This window comes from Epinephelus lanceolatus, chromosome 14, assembly GCF_041903045.1.
Source record: "Epinephelus lanceolatus isolate andai-2023 chromosome 14, ASM4190304v1, whole genome shotgun sequence".
NCBI lineage: Eukaryota > Metazoa > Chordata > Actinopteri > Perciformes > Serranidae > Epinephelus > Epinephelus lanceolatus.
The window spans coordinates 39,115,765-39,130,995 of record NC_135747.1 but is presented as its reverse complement, the minus strand read 5'-3'; the positions used below and the strand labels follow the sequence as shown (position 1 = coordinate 39,130,995).

The 15,231-nt window shown below is 39.6% G+C and overlaps 1 protein-coding gene across 1 annotated transcript in view; it reads left to right on the top strand.

Annotated features, from left to right (window-relative positions):
* Nucleotides 1-2,978: 2,978 nt before the first annotated feature.
* nek5 (NIMA related kinase 5) overlaps nucleotides 2,979-15,231 on the top strand; it is a 26,361-nt gene continuing 14,108 nt past the window's right edge. The window contains exons 1-10 of the mRNA XM_033613764.2: nucleotides 2,979-3,088; nucleotides 5,414-5,541; nucleotides 5,640-5,736; nucleotides 5,819-5,916; nucleotides 6,005-6,088; nucleotides 7,220-7,290; nucleotides 9,244-9,330; nucleotides 10,717-10,771; nucleotides 12,143-12,256; nucleotides 13,898-13,984. Of these exons, the coding sequence (XP_033469655.2) occupies nucleotides 5,419-5,541; nucleotides 5,640-5,736; nucleotides 5,819-5,916; nucleotides 6,005-6,088; nucleotides 7,220-7,290; nucleotides 9,244-9,330; nucleotides 10,717-10,771; nucleotides 12,143-12,256; nucleotides 13,898-13,984 (816 nt within the window). The 5' untranslated portion in view covers nucleotides 2,979-3,088; nucleotides 5,414-5,418. The remainder of the gene's footprint in view (nucleotides 3,089-5,413; nucleotides 5,542-5,639; nucleotides 5,737-5,818; nucleotides 5,917-6,004; nucleotides 6,089-7,219; nucleotides 7,291-9,243; nucleotides 9,331-10,716; nucleotides 10,772-12,142; nucleotides 12,257-13,897; nucleotides 13,985-15,231) is intronic.

Below are 15,231 nucleotides of genomic sequence, written 5' to 3'. Positions count from 1 at the left end.
CTCGCCCAGGGGGATGATGGGAAATGGGCCAGGTGGTTGGCAGTGGCGTGGTGTCACCTTGAAGGATCAGACAGAAGGTTGTTCAAAGAGCTCATATGATGTAAGTACACAACAGTAACTGCTGCAGCACTGCAGCTCCTCACAGCATCAACTCTTTAATGACATTTATTCTATAGCTGCTGTTTGGTTTCTCTGCAGATTCATATCTTATCAAATATGACACATTGTCCTTTAAATTTTAAAGTTTGTTTGTGGTAAGTATTTTTCTTTGTAATGATGAAATAGGTACTTACAGTTGAACTAAGATGCCTGTGACTACATACAGATGTTCGTGGTCTCCAGAGGATGAATCTGACTGACTTTGGTGATTCTCAGTTTTCCTGTAGCGCCACCAGCAGGTCTTCATTATCCATCTATCAACGAATCTAACAAATGTGTCTACTTGATTTAGCCTCACAAAATTTAGTTCAGACATTCGTGGGATTTTTTTTATGCCTCCATGCTAGCCATCACCAGAGGCATTATGTTTTCAGGTTGTCCGTCCACATTCATCCTTCCATCCCATCCTTGTGAACGTGGTATCACAAGAACGCCTTAAGGGAATTTCTTCAGATTTGGCACAAGTGTTCACTTCACTCAACATTCAACTCACTGGATTTCAGTGGTCAGAGGTCAAGGTCACTGTGACCTTGCATCTGTCTCATTCTCATGAACACAATATCTAAAGGAAGCCTTGAGGGAGTATCTTCAGATTTGGCACAAACAGTCACTTGGACTTGAGGATGAACTGATTGGATTTTGGTGGTCAGAGGTCAAGGTCGCTGTGACCTTGCATCTGTCTCATTCTCGTGAATGCAATATCTCAAGAATGCCTTAAGGGAATTTCTTAATATTAGGAACAAATGTTCACTTGGATTTAAGATGAACTGATTGGATTTTGGTAGTCAAAAGTCAAAGTCACTGTGACTTTGCATCCATCTCATTTTCATGAACGTGATATCTCAAGAACACCGTCAAGGAACTTCTTCAAATTTGGCACACGTGTTCACTTGGACTCGAGGATGAATTGATCGGATTTTGGTGGATCGGACACTGACCTTGACCATCATTCTTGCAAATGTGATATCTCAAGAACACCTTAAAGCAGTGGTTCTCAACTCATACAGCCACAGGGTCCAGATTTCTTTTTAGTCATCAGTTCAAGTTCCACACAGTTTAATATATTCAGTATCGTGCTTATGTTTGGGCATGTCGTCGAGCTAGTTTGCTGTCTCTGTCTGGGGAGCTGTCCATTCGTCACTAACTCTACAGCATATCCAAAAGCTCAAAGGTCAACTTCACTGTGACATCATAATGTTCTGCAGAAACTCTTCTCTGCCCATTACTCAGCGTCATATCTCAGGAACAGAAGGGGAGACATTTGGTCAGATACTGAATTGGTGCAACTGTGCTGATTGTATAGATCTTCTGTGTGAAGCATCCATGTTTCACAGACATGGATGGAAACTATAAAAGAAAGTTGACTGGTGGGCGGAGGCAAACAACCACGGGGTGATAATTCTAGTTACATCCTGTATTTTAGTAACTTTGGTGATCCTTCTTGTCTAGCTCCATCATCAGATCGACATTTTAATGTGTCCAGTATTTTATTTATGTCCTGCACTTTATTTCCATCACTCTCTTTGAGACATAGTAACACACACCATGAATAACTTCACACACACACACACGATGGCTGCTGTGCATATCATCGTGGGGTGTGAATGTCTAAAATGTGACAACAGCAACATGATCTCTGAGTGTGAAGAAAGCACCAAACCTCTGCTGCCAAACTCAGGATTTAAATCAGGATCTCTGCACAAGCAGCGAAGTCTCTGGCTCTGATTACAGAGGGGACAGGTGAGAGACAGGTGAGACATGACTGCAGACACACTGTGTTATTAACTTAAAGGTGATGATAACATGATAATAGTGTCAGCAGGTGAGTTTGAACAGATGCTAAAATTTAAATAAAGATTCAGTGACACTGTTATAAGAGCTTATTGCACAGTCAATTTTCCCTGAATAAACAATGGCTGATTGATTAATTGAAGTAGCCATATGGCAGCACAGAAATAAAAGACCTGCATTCAGAACTTAAGTAAAAGTACAAAAGTATTAGCATCAAAATATAGTTAAGGTACCAAAAGTGACTCATTTTGCAGAATGACCCATTTCAGAATCATATGTAATGTAATTGGATTGTAATTATTGATGCATTGTGTTCAGCACTTTAATGTTGCAGCTGGTGATCATGATGCTAATTTTAATTACTTTATGTACTTTTTCTTTTTTTTTTTTAATTGTACATTTTTAACAATTTTGTAATACTTCTCAGTCTGGAACTCTTATTCAATAATGCTGTCTTCATTTTTATCTTTTTCTTTTTATGTATTATTGTTGTTATTTAATAGGGGAGGTATCTTCATGGGCCATTTTTGGCTTCTAACCTCAACTGTACAATGTTTTAACTTAAAATTTCTTTTCCCTGTGTTTTCTTGACATGTATGTGCAAATAAATTAAACTAAACTAAACTAACGTATTTTTTTAAATTATAATTTAAATAATCTAATTCTGCAAAGTGACTAGTAGTCAGTCTAGTAAAGTCCAAAAACCTTAAAATTTTAAAAATAATAATACAATAATAAAACAAAAACAAACAGAAAAAGGAAAACAATAACTTTTAATAAACATGTAATCAAAAATTATTTTTTCTGTAAACTGCAGTAATCAGTAAACGATCAGTTGCTTCAGTTCATGTTATAACCTTAAATTAATAATATTAAAATCATCCTGCAGAAAATCTCAGCACAGAGCCATAAAGCCGTTGTTATCGCCTTGTTGAGTCTAAGTTCATGTTGTGCCTTAAACCTGCCATGACTACATCTCCCATCATACCTTGTGTTCCCCCCTCGCGCTTGCCGTATTTAACAAACGTCTTTTTTTTTGACAGTATTCAGACATTTTAACGTCTCAGCGGTTTAAACTCGCTGCCGCCGCTTTTTGTTTCATTATGTGACTCCTGAGAAGAAGTTAACGCGGTAGAAGGTAAGTTACGACTTTTATCTGACGATTAAAACACACAAAAACTGCTTTTATCTGCCGAAAGTGAAGTTATGTTAGCATGCTAACGTGGAAGCTAGTGGTCCGTGTATCTGTCTCCATGGCAACCGGCTCCTTCCGCCCGGACCTGGTTTGTCTTTGTGAGAGCTGTGGACGTGTTTTATGGTTTTAAATAAAGGACAGCTTGATCTAATACACCGGCTGCTGTGGAATAATATTATCTGTATGTATTAATCACAGCGGTGGAAAGTTACTACACTCACTACTACTACACTAATATTTAGTTTAGACCACTTTACTGCTACTTCTCCTCCACTTCTCAGTAGGAAATATTCTTTTTCCACAACTACATTCACCTGACAGCTTTAGTTACTGTATAAATTCAGATTTTGACACACAAAATACTTAAAGAGTTGATAAAATATGATGTTAAAGTAAAACTAAAACCCTTAGTCCAATAATTAATAAGTTAATTGAAAGAAAACTAATGAGAAATAATGTTTTTCCTATAAAATCCTGCTTTTACATCATGTCATGGGTCATCAGATATAATGGTATAACATTCACCTTTATTACTTTGATTACATTTTATTGATTATACTGACATGATTTTACTGAAGGAACATATTCAATGCAGAACTTTTACGCTATATTATTATTATTATTATTATTATTATTATTATACTCTATTAGAATTTTAATTGTGTGGTATTAGTGCTTTTACTGTAATTTTCTATTTTATGCTACTTCATACTTGAGCTTTTACTGTAATTTTTAGTGCACTACATTTATTTAACAGCTGTAGCTACTGTGTACTTTTGAGATCAGCGTTTTAATCACATAATAAATGATTATCTTATTAAATATGATGCCTTGTTATAGATAAAAGTCATTCAAACAGTTACAGTCAGTTAAACACCAGCTTAACTTGGACCAGCTACACAAAATGCTGCACACACAGCACTGATTAATCATGTTTAATTGATGTTAATAACAACAGTATTGTTATACTAAATTTACTTCCGTTTTTTAGGTTGAGGGTGTTTTCATTCACCCTCCTCAGCAAGTTCTGTGTAGAACCGCAACAATCAACTAAATAATTACCAGTCAAATTGAGTAGTAGTGAAATATTTGATGGTTCTAGCCCCTGAAATATAAGAATGTTCTATGTTTCTCTCTTTTTATCATTATAAACAGAGTTTTTGGGCAGTTGTTTGGACAAAACTGATGTTTCTTAGGCCAAATGATTAGGCCTAATCAGGAAAATAATCATCAGATTAGTTGATAATAAAAATGGCTGGTTACAGTCCTGATCCTGTCACAGTATTTTAAGGGTCAAACTTTTCTATAAAAGCAGTGAAAACATTTTACAGATCTTCTTTTCTTGGATTTCAGCCTTGGTAAAAAACACAAATGACCTCCTCATGCCAGCTGAGTCCCGACTTTTATCCATTCTCATCCTACGTGATCTGAGCGCAGCCTTTGACACCATTTCTCACAACATCCTCCTTAACATACTGGCCTCCATTGGAATCACTGACACACCCTTGGACTGGTTTAAATCCTAGCTTTCTGACTGTACTCAACCATTTCTAGTTACTACTGGTGTTCCTCAAGGTTCTGTCTCGGGTCCCCTTCTGTTTATTTTCCACTTACTTCCTCTCGGCTACATCTTCCATAAATTCAGCATCCATTTCCATTGCTATGCGAATGACATCCACCTCTATCTGTCCACCAAACCTACCTCCACCCTCCCGCCGTCCTCCCTCTCTGACTGCCTTCAGGAAATCAAATCCTGGTTCTCCTGCAACTTCCTCAATTTAACAGTGATAAAAATGAATTACGTCTCACTGGCACCACATCCACCTTAGCAAAAATGGACAGTTTCACACTTGATATTGATAACTCCTCAGAGTCTGGGTGTCACCCTCGACAGCATTCTATCATTCCAAGCTCACATCAATAATGTCGCTCGGTCTGCCTACTTCCATCTACGCAATATTAACCACCTTCGCCCATCCCTCACACCGCACTGTACTGCCATTTTTATTCACACCCTGTTACATCTTGTATTGATTACTGATTACTGTAACTCACTCCTTTTTGGTCTCCCTCTCAAGTCCATCCACAAACTTCAGCTGGTCCATTTATTTTATGTTACTTTATTCCTCACCTTGTTGACATTTTAAATCTGGTGTAATTTTCTCTATCTTTGCCTGTATGGTGACCTTGAGTGTTGTGAAAGGTGCCTATGAATAAAATGTATTATTATTTCTTTGTGCTGAAACTTTATTATTTTTCTTGTTGCAGGTGTTATGAACAACTATGAGGTCATCCGTCAGATCGGAGAGGGTGCGTTTGGGAAAGCCTTCCTGGTTCAGGACAGAGGGGGAGGTGGAGACAGACAGTGTGTCGTCAAACAGATCAACCTCAGAAAGGTACGGCTTCAGCTTGTTACTCACCAATGTTTTAAAACCACAGTTGGTGTCTGTCTGTGTTTGATTGATTATAAGTTAAAGGTGTGTTCACTGCTCAGATGTCAGCACGGGAAAAGGAAGGGTCCAAGAAAGAAGTGACGCTGCTGTCGAAGATGAAACACCCAAACATCGTCACCTTCATCAGCTCATTTCAAGGTGAGGGTGACTCCATATACATGTGATCATTGTACAGTATATGGTATACTGTGCGTGTGTGTGTGTGTGTGTGTGTGTGTAGAGAGGGGCAGCCTGTACATAGTGATGGAGTTCTGTGACGGAGGAGATCTGATGAAGAAGATCAACATGCAGAGAGGAGTCTTCTTCACAGAGCAGCAGGTGAGGTGGAGAGCTGACGTCATTTGGTTTCAATGAATCTAATAATTACACACACAGTGACGGGGTAACACTGAGCTGTGTGTCTCAGGTCGTGGACTGGTTCGTGCAGATCTGCCTCGGACTCAAACACATCCACGACAGGAAGATCCTCCACAGAGACATCAAAGCTCAGGTGTGTGGAAGGGAACACACTCACACATCCACTGCTTCCACTTTCTGAGCCAACTCAACACACTGTCAGGGAAAACTGTCAGTTTACTCTGAGAAACACTGAAGTCTGTGGCTCTAACTCCTCTGATCAACAGTTCAGGGCTGCAACTAACAATTATTTTCATCATTTAATAAGTCAGTTACTTTTATGATTAATAGTTATCATTTACTCTATAAAATGTCAGAAAATAGTGAAAAATACTGAGATAAAAGTTCCCAGAGTCCAAAGTGATGTCTTCAAACTTTGTTTTGTACGAAAAAAATATTGCTTGTCATCCCCTCTCTCGCTGCCCCTCTCACACTTAGACTGTCGTATCTAAAAAAGCAAAAAGCCCAAAAGAAAAATCTTTAGAAAATATATAAATTGTTAGAGGCACAATAATAAATATGTAGAATCTAAACTTGTCTGTTGATTTACGTCAGAAGGACTTTATTCTTGTGAATTAAACTGACTATTTTGCGGAGTTTCATCAAATTAAAACAAGCGATTTACAAAAAATTTGTGCTGTTAAGACAGTTTGATGAATCTGACTTGAAACACTCATAAACCTCACAGAGAAAAGTTTATGAGGAGAATATAAGAAAAACTTCTTATAAGGTGTAAAGTTATGTATCTGTCTGTGCGCAGTCAGCTGTATAAATAAAGTTTGGAGACCTGGATTTGACCTGATCACAGCTGCTGTTAGAAGCTTTTCACAGCTTCCTCTCAGGCCAAGATTTTGGGCGGACTGTGACTTTAACTGGGTTATGAGGCTGATGCAGCATACAGTACATCATGCATTCCTGGTACAACTTGTACATGTATACAACATCACCCACAGAGCCCGAGGTTTAACTTTTTAATTAACGAGTGTTATTACAGCGTCCAGAGGATTGTGAGGCTGAACCGTCCAGAGCTTCTCAACAAAGAGCTCGCTGTGTGCCAACTCCCAGAATAACTGCATCTCTGTTCACAACCATCACTATCTTTCATCAATCATATCTGTTTCCTAACACACACACACACACACACACACACAGAGGAAACATGCACAGTCACTGTTTTCCTGCTGAACACAGACGTGCTTTCATTCCTGCTCTCCCTCTGCTGCAGAATATCTTCCTCACCAATGGAGGGTTGAAAGCAAAGCTAGGGGACTTTGGAATCGCAAGAATGTTGAATAAGTAAGTCAGTGTCATCTTCACACACACACACACACACACACACACACACACACACACATACACAGAGGGCAGCTGTTAATCACTGAGTGCTCTGTAACACATGGAAAACCTCCGAACAAGTCATTATCATTCCATAAACTGTCGACCGGGACATGTAAACACATATGTTGTGGAAATAATGGTCGGCCTGCAGAACTCCACAGATCTGATTTGTGTCCTGTAAATACTGAGTACACAGGTCCTTTTAGTGTTTCTTGATCAATAAGAAAAGATAGTACAGTTGTGATGTACTTTATATGAGCGTATTCCTTTTATGTTACTTTATATTTCTGCTCCACAACATGTATCCAACAGCTGAAGTTAACTGGTTTACCTTTAAGATTAAGATTAAAAAAACACACAATGAAACTATATGATAAAATAAAATCAATTTATTTAACCAGCAAAACCTCGTGAGATTAAAAATCTGTTTTCAAGAGTGTCCTGGTCAAGACAGGCAGCAACATAAAGTTACGGACAGACAACATAGAACAAAAATACAGAATAAAAATGGAAAGCTCTAAAACAAGCAAAATAAAACACAAAGTAAGAACACTACAAAGAAAAGCCGAAAGTATGTTAATATATGCTATAGGTGAACCATAAAAACACAAAAAGGGCAACTACACATGATGACAAAAACCAGCTACGATACACCCTGACATTGGCATATAGAAGACTGTGTACAAAAGTCCTGCAGCAGTGTTTTGAAACAGCCGAGAGGAACCACTGAGTGCAACTTTACGTCCTTCTGCAGAGGATTCCACATATGAGGAGCAGCAGACATAAATGCACGCTTGCCAAACTCTGTATGTACCCTGGGTACAGACAATAAAAACAAGTTCTGTGAACAGAGAGCAGCCATCCTCAATTTTCTGCTTAATGTACACACATAAATATGCTGAAGTAGGTCAAGAGCAGCTCTGTAAACAAGAGAATACCGATGAAAAAGTCTATGAAACCGAGCAAACAGGATACAGTGATGAGTTAGAGGCTTACAGTTGGTAATAAATATTAAATATTAAACCAGTGTTTCCAACCTGTTATGCTTACGACCCCTCACACTGAAGCAACATCTAATCTGGGCTCCTTATCACGTCTCAGATGTCTCTGAGTTGTCATCAGTTCAACCACAGAGACATTTCTGCTCATACATTTCCACATAATTTTATTCCAGTAGCTGTTCAAATGATCAATATTTTACTAAAAGTCAAAGATGAGAGAAAAGTCCAGAGGGTGAAAAATCAGTTGTATGTGTTTATCCGAAAATGAGAATTGGTATCAGGGCCGGTCTAAACATTTCTTAACTGACTGGGATCTGCTTTATAGAGCCTGATCTGATCCAGACTGCCGTTTGATGTTATTCTGCCAGGAAAGATGTTTTTATCTGAGCACAGAAAGGTTTTAAATAGAGCTGCACAATATACGGAAGGTGTTTAATATACTTTAACCTTCTTGAGTATCATGATGACAATGTTACTTGTGATAAATAAACAGGTATTAAAGTGTGCTCAGTTCTGGATTTAAAGAAAAAAGAAAGAAATATATATATATTTCAGTTTTTGCAGTTTTCTACTCATATCCTCTTTCAGCTCACTCAAAAAATCTGAGTGAAAAATGTGTTTCGTGATGTGTTTATCTTGCAAGTTGACTCCGTAATGAAGATAAAAAAAAAGATATATTGTGCAGCTCCAGTTTAAAAGCCTCATATTAACACTGATAAATGTATGATTGTGCACTAACAGTGACTGTGGGTGTTTGGAGGCATGTTCGGAAGGTGTCTGTTGATATCTGGTATAAAGAGAAGGAGTGATTTTACATGTTTATGTGACGTTACATGTTAAACCCTGACTGAGTGTGTGTGTGTGTGTGTGTGTGTGTGTGTGTGTGTGTGTGTGACCTGTGTGTGTGCAGCACCATGGAGCTGGCGAGGACCTGTGTTGGGACTCCGTACTACCTCTCCCCAGAGATCTGCGAGAATCGACCCTACAACAACAAGACGTATGTGCATATACAGACTAACAAGAAAAAGTCAGACTTGACTGAAATAAATACAATTGTTTATCTAATTATTGTTGGGTAGTTCTTTCCATTTTATTTTTGTATTTTTTTATCTGTCTGATTTTATTTGCCTCCTGAAATGTTAAATCAATGTTTCTACAGCAGCCTAGAATGGACAAACCAAACACCAGCTCTAGATAGGAACATTCATGCGCCTTTCCTCACACTTTTGCTCGAGTGTTTTTAGTTAGAAAAGGAAGCCTGAATGAAGAATATCTCTGTGACAGCAGCACCATACACACTGCTTCAACACCGCCTGCTGTGTCTGGTGATTGTGTCTGAGCTATGATTGGACAGTTACTGCTTGGGGGAGGGGCTTAGAGAGCTGACCAAGGTCAACGTGAACTCTGACCCTGTGTGCAGAGAGGAGCTTCCTCTTTTTTATTTTTATGGTTGAGATAAGAGCACATGGTCCTGTACACGCACTCATTGCAACAACATGTACACACACACACACACACACAGATACAGTCGCTGACAGGGAGCTCAGACGTGCAGCAAACACACACACGCACACTGATTATCATCCTCTGCCCTCTCTTTCGCTTTCTGCGTGTTGAGACAGATCACTGCTCTGTTCTCTGCTCTCTTGTTTTGATACAGTCGAGGTCAAAGTTACTTCCACTTTCCCACACTCACACAGACGTGCTCACACTGCTGTACTTGTGAGACTCTTATTCACATCATACATGATGCCTGAGCCCCCACCTCTAACCTCCACCGCAACCTGAGTCTGAACGTTCCCCTCAAACCAAGTCTAAACTCTCAAACTATGCTTTGAAGAATTAAAAAAAAAGTCTTTAATTTGATTCTCAAACTCTAAAACTTCAGCCGGACCTCACAAAGACAGAAATACAACAGCACACATGCACATACTTGCTTCCCTGCCAATAAGGCTCCGTGCCAAAATCTGTTGTATGGGTCCAGAAGCAAAACTTTTTTTATGAGATGTTTCTGTAGGGATCTGCGCTCTGACTGGACGCCTCCCAGCTCTGGGTTTTGACATTATGGTTTAGTTTGTGGTGTGTTTATGAGTTTAGCTCAGGGGGACAGAGGGTAATGTTCAGCCTTGCCCCAAAATCATGTTCTAACAAGACATTTGTTGAGTTACACAAGATGCAGCGAAGAAGCTGCTTCATGGTGACGTCATGAAAACACTCCCCGATTCTGTTTCAACACAGAGCTGAGAAGACATCTGGAGGTGATGTCACAACATCAGGGAGTTTGTCTGTGAAATTATTACAGTTAAATTATTGTCAGATTGTATTTAACTTCCCCTTCATGTGTGTGTGTGTGTGTGTGTGTGTGTGTGTGTCCTCTCTGCAGGGATATCTGGTCTCTGGGCTGCGTCCTGTATGAACTCTGCACCCTGAGGCATCCAGTGAGCTGCACCACACCCAGCACACACACACACACACACACACACAGCTGGAGTCTCCAAGGCTTTGCTAACACTGAGCTAATGCTAACATTAGCTTTGTAGCAAACTTCATGAGTGCAATAATATAGGTATGAACTAGAGCACTCGGAGAGCGCAGACCTCCGCCAAGCAGCTCAGATTTCCCGCCATTTTATTATTTTATCCACTTCACTTCAACCGATCACCACCAACATTTTATCATCTGTTCCTTGTCCCATTATCAACCTTTCCTGAAAATTTCATCAAAATCCGTTAAGAACTTTCCGAGTTATTTTGCAGACAAACAGACCAACGCCGGCGAAAACATAACCATCTTGGTGGAGGTAATAACCTGTTCGTGGTTTGTCCTCTAATCAGAGAATCGGTGGTTTGAACCCCCGGCTCCGCATGTCAAAGTATCCAAGACACTGAATCCCCAGTTGCTCCTGATGGCTGTTCCATCAGTGTGAGAGCTTGTGGGTGGTTACTGAGTAGCAGGTGGCACCATACATGGTAGCCTCAGCCACCAGTGTGTAAATGGGTGAATGTGACGTAGTGTAAAAGCATTTTGAGTGGTCTTAAGACTAGAAAGGCGCCATACAAGTGCAGTCCATTTACCATAAAGCTTATCCCAGTTACAGTCATATTCCGGATATGGCGTTTACATGAGCATGGAGAAATATGGTCATCCATATTCCCCAGTTTCTTTCAGAGTACTCCAGCTAGCATATTTGGGTTTCTCATGAACGGAACATAGGTTAACACGCTCAAACACATAAACGGGGTTCTCCAAAAACCCGATCATAAACAGGTTATTCATGACCATGAAAATGCACCCAGTGCTCTTAAATTACTGTTAAACTGAGATGACTTCTCTTAATGGGATATTAATCATGGGAATTGAAGTTTTTTTAGTTTTGTTTTGTTTTTTGTCAACTTTGAATGAAGTGTGTTTTATGATGATAAAATTACTGTTTATCCAAATGGAGTCTGGTGGGTGATTTAGGCGCTGTGTCTGGTGAAACAAAAAGGATCTTACTCATTAACCAAAAGGTCTTTATCTGTAGGGGAACATCTCTATGATGTTGTGAGACACTAAAAATAACAATCTGAGCCTCTCTGTGACAAAACAAACACTTTTAGTGGACGAACACTGATGGTGTGGCCATCCTGTTTCACAGCTGCCAGCTGCAGCACTGTCTTTTTCTTAATACTGGACCAGTTTCAAACAATGTTGTTCCCATCGGTCACTTAGACACAAAAACATGGAAAATAGGAGCCAGGTTGAAGGATACCAAACTTACCCTTTAAGTAAAGGTTTCAGTGCAGGACTTATATTCTGTCTACCTGCAGTTTGAGGGCAGCAGTCTGCGGCAGCTGGTCAGTAAAATCTGCAGGGGGCGCTACAACCCAGTGCCCAGCCACTACTCCTACGACCTTCGCCTGCTGGTCACCCAGCTCTTCAAGGTCAGACACTCTTTATTTATTTTTCTTTACAGTGTGTGGATATCAGAGAAGTGTCAGAGGTTGCTGGTGTATCTAGTGCTGGGTTCAGACTACACAACATATTTGTTTGTATGTCAGATTAGGTGATTATGAAGTCATAAAATCTTGCCGTGACAGACTACATGTTGATCCACAACCAATCAACGCTGGTCATCTGTCACAATGTGCGTGATGTTACGGGATTATTCCTGTCATATTTTTATTATTATTATTATTATTACGTCAGTCACTGTGTCTGTGCATGTCCCAGCCGAACTGTTTTTGTAGTAGTGTAAAAAGTGCCACCAGATGGGCGGAGCTACATTTGAAGTACCGCATGAAAACTATGACAGTCAGTGAATCCTCCACCACAAGTTTCTGTAAATGTTTCACAACAAAAGCCTTTTTTATAACATGAGAGGATTCTCTCCAATGAAACAATAATGGGCTTTTAATTTTAACGGATACAGGAAATGCTGAGTTTGAAACGACGGTGCGATGCATCAAATTTAACAGGGCAAACAGGAGCGGATTAAAAATGAAAATATAAAATACAGGGGAAATGAGAAATAACGGCGGTTTCTAATGTAGTGTGTTTCAAATTAAGCTGGTAGCCTCTGCAGTTGTGTTGAGTAAAAGCCCACACCGTATCTGTGAATTTCATTTCTTTATATCCTCCCTTATGAAGAGTTAGTTTTCTTTGCTAGCCTGATGCTAATGGCAGTACTCAGCAGGTTGATGAAGTGCCTCAGCTGTTTCACATCATTATTTTCCCTTTTTACTCTGTGTGGTAACATCCCTACAGGAAATATCAAATAGGCTGGACTGTTGTTGCCTTACAGTTTCCACGGCAGCAGATCGCTCTGTCTTTCTATTGTTCAAAGTGACGGCTGTGACGGGAGAAGTCGTGAACGACAAATAGAAATAAAACATGCTAGACTTTCTGTCGGGACGTCATGAGATGTCTCAGACGCAGCATCGGTTGTCGTCTACTATGACACACTACACGAGATAAAACAATGGATCATCGCTTCTGACACTCACTGTACGACGCGTCAGGCTGTTATCATGTAGTCTGAACCCGGCGTAGGGGTCGTCTGACATATTCCAGACAGATTTTTTATATTTTACAGACGTCTGAGGTGTTCCTTTAAAGTTCTCTGAGTTCAAACTGCAAAACAAGTATTTCTAAAGAGGAAAGTGAAAATGATATAATGTCAGGAAACTGTTAGAGCAGCTGCTCAGGATATCAGCCTGAGCTGCATGTTAGGAAGCTCCTATTGTCTGCTGCAGACAGTCAGGCAGATAAAACAGGCTGCCAGTGGAACTACATCATTCACATGTTTACAGGAACCAGTCAGTGAACAGATCCCTCACATCCACCAGATAACCTCTGAACAACCACCCCACTGCTGTTAGTCAATGTATACAAAGTGTCTGACAGTGTGTTACATGTAAAGTAGCCATGATACTCATCACTACCTGTGTCATTATACAGTCAGTAAGTGACTCTGTTGTTGATGAGGTTTATTTTTGGGCTGTACAAATAATCATTAATTGATTGAATTATTATGAAATTCAGTGTTCACGTTTATTCAACACTCACATACACTGTTTTTTTAGGTCAACCCTCGGGACCGTCCCTCGGTCAGCTCTGTCCTCAGGCGTCCCTTCCTGGAGAAGCACATAAGCAAACACCTGGACCCACAGGTAACGAATCTGATTCACTCGTGTTAATTAAATTGTCAACACAGTGAGAAGTCTCATGGAAATCCACCAGGCTTAACAGCACAGACGCACTGAAAGTGATACGGACGCCACTCAGTTGATGCTCCAGTGGTGCATCAGGCATCAGATTTAAAATGCCAACGCCACAGAAAAGGTCACTGTTTATCTCTCTAAAACAAACAGACCAGATAATTTAAACTGGTAGAAACACTGAATAAACAGTTTAATGTAACAAATCAGTGTTTCTCTGATGCTGTTTGGCACGTCTGAGATGGACAGCTCTTAAAGCACCTGCTTATCTGTGCTCACCTTTTTACTCTGATTACTTAAGATCCACCAGATGTTGAGGAGTTTTTTCCTGGGAGTTGAATTACCCACAGTCTCTTCCTCTCCAAAACAAACAGACCAGCTGATTTAAACCAGAAAAACACTGAATAAAGCAGTTTCACCTTAAAAAATCTGGTGCTTTTCCAGTGTTTCTTGACACATAGGGGCTGCTAACCACAGTGGCTGACATGAAAACATGAAGGTCCCTCTCTAGAATCAGTGTTTGGTTTGTCCGTTCTGGGCTACTGTACAAACATGACAGTGCAACATGGTGATCTCTGTAGTCAAGGAAGAGCTCCCTACATAGATATAAACAGCTCATTCTAAGGGAAAGAAAGCACACTTCTCATTTTCAGGTGATTATACACTAAAGAAAACATACTGATTATATTTCTGACAGTATATCCCCCTAAATCCTACGCACTGAACCTTTGAGTTCTACATTTAAGAAGATTGTAAGCCAGTTTTTGTTGGCACTTTCCAAGAGGTGTTAATTCAACTGTACGATGAATACTGAGCTCACTGTTCGTGGTAAAGTCGAACTGTGCTCCATTATATTGCCCCCCCCCCCCCGTGTATACATGGACAAAATATTAGAAACATTTAGGGCAGTATTGTGTTTAAATGTAGTATAGTATTTGTCTCCATAAATAAGGGTTCCTCAGAAGTATAGATTTATAAACATGTGTATGTGTCAAGGTTATTATAGTTTATTAAAAATAAAACTAGTTGTGAAAAAACAGTGTAGTTCACTGAAATAAAAATAAAAACTAGACTAACTGAGACAATATTGTTTACTTACAAAACTACAATAAGATAAAAATATATCAGAATCAGAAAAACTCTATTTATCCCAGAGGGGAAATTATGATCCTTTACAGTCGCTCCAATGTAAAGAATAG